We start from the raw sequence: 11,112 nt of genomic DNA, 5'->3' as shown, positions 1-11,112 counted from the left end.
TGGACAGCTCAGCCCCTCTCTTCACCCGAGTGTCCAAAACATGCAGCCGAAGGTCTGATGATACGACAACAAAGTCGATCATTGACCTCCTGCCTAGGGTATCCTGGTGCCAAGTGCACTGATGGACACCCTTATGTTTGAACATGGTGTTCATTATGGACAATCTGTGACTAGGACAGAAGTCCAATAACAAAACACTGCTTGGATTCAGATCGGGGAGGCCACTCCTCCCAATCACGCCTCTCCAGGTGTCACTGTCGTTTCCCACGTGGGCGTTGAAGTCCCCCAGCAGAATAATGGAGTCCCCGGGAGGGGCACTCTCCAGCACCCCCGACAGGGACGCCAAGAAGGCCTGGTACTCCGCACTACCACTCGGCCCGTAGGCCGAAATGATAGTCAGAGACTTCTCCCCAACCCGAAGGCGCAGAGATGCGACCCTCTCATCCACTGGGGTAAACCCCAACACGAGACAGCTGAGGTGGGGGGCAACAAGCAAACCCACACCAGCCCACCGCCTCTCCCCGTGGGCCACTCCAGAGTAGAACAGAGTCCAACCCCTCTCAAGGAAATGGGTTCCAGAGCCCACGCTGTGTGTGGAGGCGAGCCCGACTATTTCTAGTCGATATCTCTCGACCTCCCGCACAAGCTCAGGCTCCTTCCCCCCCAGCGAGGTGACATTCCACGTCCCTAGAGCCAGCCTAAGCATCCGGGGATCGGGCCGCCGAGGTCTCCACCTTCGTCCGCCGCCCAATCCTCTTTGCACCGGTCCCTCACGGTTCCCCCTGCAGGTGGTGGGCCCACTGGGGGATGGTCTCGCGTCTCTCGTTCGGGCTTGGCCCGGCCGGGTCCCGCGAGGAGCAACCCGGCCACCAGTCGCTCTCCGACGAGTCCCGACCCCAGGCCTGGCTCCAAGGTGGGACCCTGGCTCTGCCGTACCGGGCGACGTCACGTGCCTCGATTCTGTAGTCATCATGAGGGATTCTCGAATTACTTTTCTTAGATCTTTAATCTTGTTTAATTTACCCTTTCTTACATTTTGCAAGTTATCTATTTTCTCAACAAAAGCTTTTGGTGTCAATTTAACTGTTCTTTTAACTTTGACCACTTGAGTTTCTTCTGAATGTCCAACCTCACTGGAATAAGCGACAGTGGCCTTTTCTTCAGATTTACTGTCCATAATGTCCTCCTTATACGTTCCGCAATGAAATCCAACAGTCACCCTTTAATAATGCTCAGTCTTAGGATGCGATCGAAACTGTTTTTATATAGCAACCAATGCATTAGAATTACGCCCGCAAAGTAGGCCTACACACCGGTATATACACTGCTCAAAAAAATAAAGGGAACACTTAAACAACACAATATAACTCCAAAATTCAAACTTCTGTGAAATCAAACGGTCCACTACGGAAGCAACACTGATTGACAATCAATTTCACATGCTGTTGTGCAAATGGAATAAACAACAGGGGGAAATCTTTAGCGATTAGCAAGACACACTCAATAAAGGAGTGGTTCTGCAGGTGGGGACCACAGACCACTTCTCAGTACCTATGCTTTCTGGCTGATGTTTTGGTCACTTTTGAATGTTGGTGGTGATTTCACACTCGTGGTAGCATGAGACGGACTCTACAACCCACACAAGTGGCTCAGGTAGTGCAGCTCATCCAGGATGGCACATCAATGCGAGCTGTGGCAAGAAGGTTTGCTGTGTCTGTCAGCGTAGTGTCCAGAGCCTGGAGGCGCTACCAGGAGACAGGCCAGTACACCAGGACACCTGGAGGAGGAAGTAGGAGGGCAACAACCCAGCAGCAGGACCGCTACCTCCGCCTTTGTGCAAGGAGGAACAGGAGGAGCACTGCCAAATCCTGCAAAATAACCTCCAGCAGGCCACAAATGTGCATGTGTCTGCACAAACGGTTAGAAACCGACTCCATGAGGATGGTATGAGGGCCCAACGTCCACAAATGGGGGTTGTGCTCACAGCCCAACACCGTGCAGGACGCTTGGCATTTGCCAGAGAACACCAGGATTGGCAAATCCTGGTGTTCTGCACTGGCGCCCTGTGCCTTTCAGAGATGAAAGCAGGTTCACACTGAGCACATGTGACAGAGTCTGGAGACACCGTGGAGAGCGATCTGCTGCCTGCAACATCCTTCAGCATGACAGGTTTGGCAGTGGGTCAGTAATGGTGTGGGGTGGCATTTTTTCCATGTGCTCGCTAGAGGTAGCCTGACTGCCATTAGGTACCGAGATGAGATCCTCAGACCCCTTGTGAGACCATTTGCTGGTCCGGTTGGCCCTGGGTTCCTCCTAATGGAGGACAATGTTAGACCTCATGTGGCTGGAGTGTGTCAGCAGTTCCTGCAAGATGAAGACATTGAAGCTATGGACTGGCCCGCCCGTTCCCCAGACCTGAATCCGATTTAGCACATCTGGGACATCATGTCTCGCTCCATCCTCCAACATCACGTTGCACCACGGACTGTCCAGGAGTTGGTGGATGCTTTAGTCCAGGTCTGGGAGGAGATCCCTCAGGAGACCATCCGCCGTCTCATCAGAAGCATGTCCAGGCGTTGTAGGGAGGTCATACAGGCACGTGGAGGTCACACACAATACTGAGCCTCATTTTGACTTGTTTTAAGGACGTTACATCAAAGCTGGATCAGCCTTAATTTTGTGTGTGACTCCAAAACCAGGCCTCCATTGGTTAATAAATTTTATTACCATTGATGATTTTTGTGTGATTTTGTTGTCCGCACATTCAACTTTGTACAGAACAAAGTATTCAATGAGAATATTTCATTCATTCAGATCTAGGATGTTATTTGAGTGTTCCCTTTATTTTTTGGAGCAGTATATATATATATATTTTACTATCATTAATATGGCCATAAAGTTGGTAGCGCTACTGTTCATACCTTGATGCTAGCGATGGGTGCCATAAATAATGCTATCTCCGTCAGATGAATCAGCTGATCATTTCCTCCAGGAACACCGCCTTTGTGATCGTCCATGCGGCTCAGCGGCTCAACTCCAGCCTTGTATCCGCCTCAGTGCTGTGTCCTCTCCGCACATCCAATCCAACTGACTAAGGCTCCAAATTGAAACGAAGTTTTTGATTTAAATAGTGACTTGTTCTTAATCAAAAAACAAAACGAACCCCAGCCACTGAGAGGCTGCTGACTGGCACTTAGTTGACGCGTCTTCCTCCTGGATCCAATGAATGAACACTTGAGGCTCTATGATTGTAGAGCATTTATTGATCAGGCGCTCTCAAACAAGATGCGAATTGTAATGTTGCACACGTCAACCTATAACCAAAAGATTTTACATTTTGCCGCAACGCAGTGATCAACAATAAACGACGACGACGGTCAAAAACTGTATGTTTCCGCTGTAATCAGCACAGCTGCTGCTCAGCTACCAGTGATTCCATTTAAACATAATGAAGCCACCCACCCAGGTATTACAGCAAACAAGAAAATAAACACACAAAAAAAAAACCAAATATGGCTCTAACATATGCAGTATAAAAACTATGGAATACGTTTTTTTTCCGTTTCCAGGTCTGGTGATTAAATAAAGGACAAAACTCTAATTATGCTTAAATGAGAAAATAAAATAATTATTTTTAAATGACAAGCTTTATCTTCAATAAAAAATGTCATAACTTGATTTCAATAATTTACTCAACAGTATTTGTTTTTGAATGACTTAATTTTCAGTCATTCAAAATCCAAAAACTGCCCGTTCATTCTGTTTAGACAACTTTAGATTCAGCTTAAACTGGACCTATGGTTTTTCACCTGAGACTACAAATTAAAGCCTTAGAAAGGCCTTAAAACTGCTTTGGTTTGGGTTTTTTTGTTTAACAAATGGAATAAAGTCACCATTGTTCACATGCCGTGCTTTCAAAAATCTGCATGTAGATTAGGTTACTGCAGTCCTCATTTGTGAGGTTCAAGAGTCCTAGTTGTAAAATAGAGCTAATTTTATTAAGTCCAGATGCCAAAAGGCCTTTTACCACAATCTGAAAATTGTCAATCAATTCATGGCATACATTCATACCCACCAGGAGGTTGTTTTGTTCCCGTGATGACAATCAACAACTTTTAATAATTTGCTACATTCCTATTCATAGTGTGCTAAAGGAATGTCATTTTATGATTTCAGTAAATAGAAATCTACCAGCAGAAAGTCACTTGAAGTTATTTTGGTTTGATCAGGGTTCATGAACTGCCATATTTTGTAAAAACTGAGATCAGAATCCAAGAAAAGTTTTTCTATACTGAATAAATTCATAAATTAGATCTGAGCTGTTCATTGATTCCCTGGTTCTTTAACATATTTATATTTTATCTTTTAGTCTAATATTTATTAGGCCTAATTAAATGTTAATAATTTAAGAAAAACCATTCAAAGGACTCTTTAGATTTTTATAGTCGTTTATTGTCTTGATATCTACCAGAATAAACAAACAATGCACATATTACTTGCTATAACAAATAGCAATATAATTAAAATCAACTCTAAAGTTTGAAGATGATTTGCTTAACATCCCCTTGAAAGTCTCATGAAATTAGTGTTAGAGTTTTTGCTTGGGCTTTTTGACCATGCAGACAAATACAACAGAAAACATCTTCTCTGTTTGTGCTTTAGCCAAGGAGCAAGTATCGTTCATCCCTTTTCATCTAAATCTGATGTCAAATCATTTTCTGCTACCTTAGATATTGTAAATTGAGCCCCCCCATCACCAGGATGCTGCACTTTCTCTTCTTCTGCAGCCTCTCTGTCAGGTGCCGGGAAGATGATCCCATCATTTACTGGTTCAGAGGAACCCTCATTTTTGTCCTCCTTGTGGCCTGTTTTTTCACATGCTTCTAATGTGGGTTCTTTGATGTTTTCCTGCTTGAGAACATTGTCTTCCTCTTGTTCGCTTTCATCCACCTTTGCATTTGCAAACACGTCACTTAAACTGATGTGCTGCGTGTGCCGCGGTGAATGTTCCAAGGTCTGAATGTAGCTGGCCAAGATGTCACTGCAGCTCTTGGAGCGGTTAATGTTGACGATTTCTGGTGGTCTTCTTCTTCTTGCATTAATTCCAATCTCTTTGATGACCGTGCTGTAGTCTTCGTCCTTCTCAGAAAGGAAGTTGAAGATGTCAACAACAGTCGGCTTCATGTCTTGTTTTTGCTTCTCCTCTTCAGAGTCTGGTTCCAGGTTATACAGGGGTCTGCGTCTGTGCTTGTGGTGCCGTTTCTTCTTTAGCACTTTGTGAGCTTCTACAACCATGTGGACGTTCCAGCTGAAGAACAGAGAAAGCCAGGCCAGTCCCATGTAAATCCATAACTCTGCCAATACCCTGTAGAGTTTTGGGTATTGGATATCAGGATTTACACCTGAAATGAGTGATGTGATTATCAGACGTCCATTTCTTTCTAAATTTCACATTTATACCGCCATCCTTACTGAAAGAAAAGTCTCACCTGCCACGTAATCTCCAAAGCCAACTGTTGTGAGGGTGATGAAGGAGAAGTAGATCCCTTCCAGGTAGCTCCATCCTTCCACAGACATGAAAACAAAGGGAGGGATCACCAAGTGCACCAGCAAACCCCATAGAAGGAATAAGGCCGTACATGTGAACTGGACTTTTTTCTGTCAAAGACAAAAGAAGAAATGTATGAATCATTTTGTATGGTTTCCACATACAGTTAAAATTTTTTTAAGGTGTGGTGTGAATTTGCACTTTATTCTGTTAACCCCAAATAAAATCCAGTGCAAATACTTGCCTTCAGAAGTCAACTAGTAATTCCACCTGGGTGGAAGGCTTTAGAGGATTGTTAAACAACATTGGGTAACAAACTGCCTCATAAAGACAGAGAAACACAATAGAAAGATCGTGTCGTGATGTTTAAATCAGAGTAAGATTTTAAAACTACATCCTAAGCCTTGCAATATGTCCCAGAGTCTTGTTTAATCCAACACACTAAAATAGATAGAGAATAGCACAACTGCGAAGCGACAAGACTGACTGGCCGGACAAAGAGAGCATTAATCACAGAAGTAGCAAAGAGGTCCATGGTAACTCTGGAGGAGTACTGCAGAGACCCATAGTTCTGATAAGGGGAATATGTCAAAAAGACAACTATTAGTTGTGAATGCCACAAATCTGGTCTTCTTGGAAGAGTGGCAAGAAGAAAGCTGTTATTCAAATAATGTCATTAGAATTCTCTTTTACTATTTTGCCTCAAGCCATGTAGGCACAGCATATGTGTGTAAATGTGCTGTGGTCAGATGAGACCAAAATGCAACTCTTATGCCTTAATGCAAATATGTGGCAGATTAACTTGAGTGCAACATCCCCACAGTGAAACATGATGTAGGGATGCTTTTCTTCAGCAAGTACAAGCAAGATGGAAGGAGATAAATACAATAAAACACAATGCCCAGTGAAAGGCTGTAAATGACCTGAGTTTGGGAGGAGAAGGTTCACCTTTCAGAATCAGAATCAGCTTTATTCTCCAAGTTTGTGCACACAAAACTTCATTCCTCTTTGCTCTCAATTAAAACACTTTAAATATGTACAAAAAGGATTTTTCTTTTTGTTGGTAAATATGTATACATACAGCGTTTTTACAAAAGAGAAATACATGGTTGAATTCAGCAACATACACCCAGAGCTACAATGACATGGTTTGGTCCAGATTTAAATCCAATCAAGAATCTGTGGCGGGTCTTACCACTGAAACGCCCTTTTGTATAAGAATCCCTGACAGTCGTTTAGCTCGGTCTCCAAAGAAGGACCCCAGCGTACTTATCCAGACCAGACACACAGGGATCCCACACAAGCCATACAGGATGCAGAACACACGCCCACCTTTTGTCTTGGGAGCAACATTACCATAACCTTAGAGTTAAAAAAAAAAAGAAAAAGAGCAGAGGGAAGACTTTAGTAGAGTTTACAAACGATGTATTAACCTACTGATAAGTAAATAGAAACAAGGTTAAGAGTAGTGTCTTATTAATTGAAATTTTCAGCTTGTGTTGTCAAGTTTAATCACCAAGGATTAGGCTGAAATTCTAGAAATGTATGATATGAAGTAAAATGCGTTATAACTAGAATGCAACGCGCTCATAGCAAATCTTGTACTTCGAATAACACCTACAACAAATACAACGAAGGATGTGTGTTTATTCTGCAGAACGATAAAAGCAGTTTAGTGACAGAACAGTAGGATGGTTGTAATACCTATAGTGGTCACGATGGTGGCAGCAAAGATGACAGAATTGCCCCAGTCCCATGTGTTGCGGTGATTGTCTCCAGTGATAGCCACACCTTGGCCTGCAGCCTCAGACGCAATCTGCGGGGTAAACAAAGACATGTAATCACCAACATACAAAAAAAAAACAAAAAAAAAAAAACAACAACAACAGAAAATAACAATAAACATTACTATTGCTGATATTTAACTTTTTATTTAATCAGGCTATAACACATCTCAAATGTTTTTCCTACAGGTAAACACACCTTCTGGAAACCTTTAGACATGTAGCAGCGTGCTTGTCAAGCCTGCCTCTTTCGCAATGTATGCAAGCCTTTCACTGCTACCAACTAATAGTACAACTACGGGATTTTAAAAGGGAATTTTAACCTATATTATGTTTGTATTTAAGTTAACTATGTTGTGTCTGTTTAAAGTCATAATTAAAAAAACAAAATTCCGACACAAATGTAACTGAATGAACCGCAGCGCTTTATTTTTAATGCACCACATCTAGAGGAACTTTTAAGTACGTTTCAGAACATTTGAAGTTATAGCGGAGCTTTATTCCTGTGTGTAACACTGAAAGTGAGTTCCAAACCTTCAAGATCTCATCTAGGGTTTCCTTTGTGACGTGGTTACTCCTCAGAATGTCTTCCTTCTGTTGGATATATTTGTCTCTAGCCGCTTTCCAGTTTGGCTCCTCGAGAATCTGAAAAATCGCAGCCCCGATCGAGAGGTAGAAGATGATACACGAAGTTAAAAAGGGACCTTTGTCAGCCATATTAAAGCCATAACTTCATACTCTTCCTCCGAGCGGCGAGCGGCGGCACATTCCAACAGAGGGCTGTTGTTTGGTCCTCTCTCTTTTCTTCCTGGTTTTTCCATCAGGGGTTGGGAAAACTGCCCTCAGAGCGGGGCAGAGCACATGTCCTCTAAGGCATGTACTTAAAAAAGCCAAGTCCCAACAGTTGACAGAGCTATGAAAAAGTATTTACATCTTTACACATTCGCTTTTCTTTTTGTCACCTTTAAATGTTTCACGTCATTAAAGAAAAAAGCAATTGCAGAATAGTTTTTATTTCGCAACAGTGGAGGGGGGGGGGGGGGGTGGGGGGAATTTAGGTCCAGACTTTGTCTAGGCCGATTCAAAAGCTTATTTTTACTGTTTTTGCCATTTAGAAGTCCCTTTGCATGCTGCATAACTGCTGTACTTGAGTTTAATATGATGACCTGAAAGCTGGACATTTTCTATCAGAATTTTCTATTAGGTAGGGGATTTCATGGTTCCATCTATTACAGCATGATGATTCAGCATCAAAACAGCATGTTTTTGCAGGTCCTATGATGTTGTTCTGAAAATCTGTGTTAATATTATGGCAGATTTATTGATTCAACTGCCTTCCCTAAAAGTTCTGTACTTCTTCTTGTGTTTCTTGAAAAAGTTTAGCTTCTCATCCAAAAGTCTTCTTCAGTTCTCACCTGTTCTTGAAATTCTTGTTAGCATGGCATGATGTGTTGCCTTTTCAGATGTTTCAGCCTACTTCATGTTTTCAAACAGATTCTATTGAAGTGATTTCTTTCTTCTACAGCTTTGCCAATTAATTTGTGATGGGGAGTGATTACTTTTTCCCATGGGACAAAGATGAATTAGATAGCGTATCTCCTTATTAAACGAAACTGAATGTTATTTATTTATAATTCAGCAGTGAAGACAAGAGAGCTTCCTGAGAGCAGCCTGGATAATAAAAGAGAACCATAATATTCACAAAGGCTAAAGCAGTTGCCAAAAACCATGAAATACGTTTTATGGCCATTAGCTCGAGAATAAATCCCGATGGTGTGTTTTGTATTGTTCTCGAGAAGAACTAGCAGGACATTAGTTCTGACCTGCTAGACTGGTCTGCTATAGTTTCAGCCTCCATAATGTGATGCATTTAGCTTGGCTCTACTGGAGGTGCAGAAGGAAACCATTACTAAAAGGAAGCCAGAAAAGGGTTAAATGCTGCCAAGCTGTAAACGATTTTACTGAAAACAAGGGCGGGGCTCCACTGAGCTTTATTGCACAACACTTTGCAAATCCAAACAGCTGCAAATAGCAGAACAGACATACAAATAAACGGGGCTGACTATAGAACAAAACCAAACCAAACCAAAACCAAATTCATGTATCACATGAGAAGTCTTAAGTATAAGCCCATAAAAAAAGAGAGGTTTTAAGTTTTGTTTCAGAAGAACAGCGGGTGTTAGTGTTCCACACAGACGGGAAGCTGATTCCAGAGGGATGAGCCTTTAAAATTAAAACTTCTCGTTTTGGACATTCTGGGAACTAGCAGACCTACGTACTGAGAAGGAAGCCTCCTTGAGGGGTGATAAGTGACAGACAGGATGTGGTTTAGCCATGAAGGACACACAGTGGGGCAAATTATTATTTATTTTCATAATCTTTTCCTTTTAATGGAAAGAGAAGGAAGTTCAGTAACAAATTTAGGAAAGAAAAAAACACAGCAGGAATGTTTCCATTTCATTACCGTGTCACTGAGCATGAAAAAAGTATGTTTTCACATTCTGTCACACTGAAAACACAAACTTCAAAGAAGGTAAACCTCTGCTTTTAACCTTACACCTAAGTGCCATTGTAAAACATTGATATGGTGTTAAGACCTCTCGGGAAGCATTTGCCTACACACCCTGATTAGGACAGAGGGAACTGAGGTAAGTGGTCACTTTTACCAAATCACACTTAAACTTGCAACGGTAGATTACCCACAAATAACTTTTTTTAAACCCAACATTAGACTTTGTTTGCTCAGTGTAACACTACTTTGCTTTTCACACTCATCTACTTATCAGCTAAGAGCAGCTTTGCAGGCATACAAGGCCATCAGCCAATAATCAAAATTTCTAAATAAATAATTAAGGCATCTTGTGTGCATGTGGTCAATATAATGTGCAAATTAGCACTTAAAAGGTGGGGTGCTTGTACTGTGCAACAGAGCTCAGATAATGCTATACAAGTATAGAATGGATATGGTATTTTTAATTATGTTGATCCACATAAATTAAGTCAGTCCTATAAGCTTTCAAAAATTGTCTGAACAATGTACCCCTTATCTATGATTGTTACTATACATTTAATGAAGCATGATGTTCTGTATATTTATTAAAAGCAGCTGGCAACTTATTGAAGGAACCGTCACAAGCCAGACCATCCAATGAGAAATGGCCTTAGGGAAATGTTGCGCTAGCCAGCCAGTAAGAACAACTGGAATGATGTATTGTCTTCCACCACATTCTTTAAACTAGAACACGACTGTAAACAATCTTTCATTGTAGATAAACTACCATCTAATGCCTGGAGCTGCTTTCATATGCAAGGTTTTCAACATGTAATCATTCTATTGTATAAAAAAATATAGATTTTTACACATTAAACTTTGTTTGACGGTAACTATAGATTATAAATCAAGAGTTATCTAAAAAGATGTTTTTTCTACTTTTTTTATTTTAGAAAAATTGGATATATCAAATAAGGGTTACTTAAGACATTTAGAAAAGACTTGTTTTGAGTACAGCACTTCAGGGTCATAACAATTCATGCATATGAGACCCAGGACACCATCTGTGTGGGATAAGAGGTTATTTTGCCTAAATGCAAGAATCCAGCAAGGACATTTTAAAGGGCCTCAGAGGAGGGCAGTTAAAGTAAGTAAAAGGGCAGATCGTGGGGGTTATGATCACTACACAAGTAAAGACAAAATATTAAGAGTCAATAGATCAACTGTAAAATTTTGAAGGAACTGTTTACTGAACTAAATGGGACAATCATCAGGTTTCCATGTGACGA

The 11,112-nt window shown here is 41.5% G+C and overlaps 1 protein-coding gene across 1 annotated transcript; it reads right to left on the bottom strand.

Annotated features, from left to right (window-relative positions):
• Positions 1–4,430: 4,430 nt before the first annotated feature.
• Positions 4,431–8,167, bottom strand: LOC124865789 (potassium channel subfamily K member 5-like). The gene is made up of 5 exons (XM_047361211.1): positions 7,867–8,167; positions 7,253–7,364; positions 6,744–6,910; positions 5,490–5,658; positions 4,431–5,402 (listed from the first exon to the last, which is right to left on the bottom strand). The coding sequence occupies exons 1-5, from the start codon at positions 8,047–8,049 to the stop codon at positions 4,681–4,683; spliced, it is 1,353 nt and encodes a 450-aa protein (XP_047217167.1). The 5' UTR covers positions 8,050–8,167; the 3' UTR covers positions 4,431–4,680.
• Between the last annotated feature and the right edge of the window lie 2,945 nt (positions 8,168–11,112).

The sequence above is a fragment of the Girardinichthys multiradiatus genome, chromosome 3 (assembly GCF_021462225.1).
Source record: "Girardinichthys multiradiatus isolate DD_20200921_A chromosome 3, DD_fGirMul_XY1, whole genome shotgun sequence".
NCBI classification, from domain to species: Eukaryota; Metazoa; Chordata; class Actinopteri; order Cyprinodontiformes; family Goodeidae; genus Girardinichthys; species Girardinichthys multiradiatus.
Note: the sequence above shows the minus strand (reverse complement) of the source record. Positions and strands in the feature narration are given on the sequence as shown.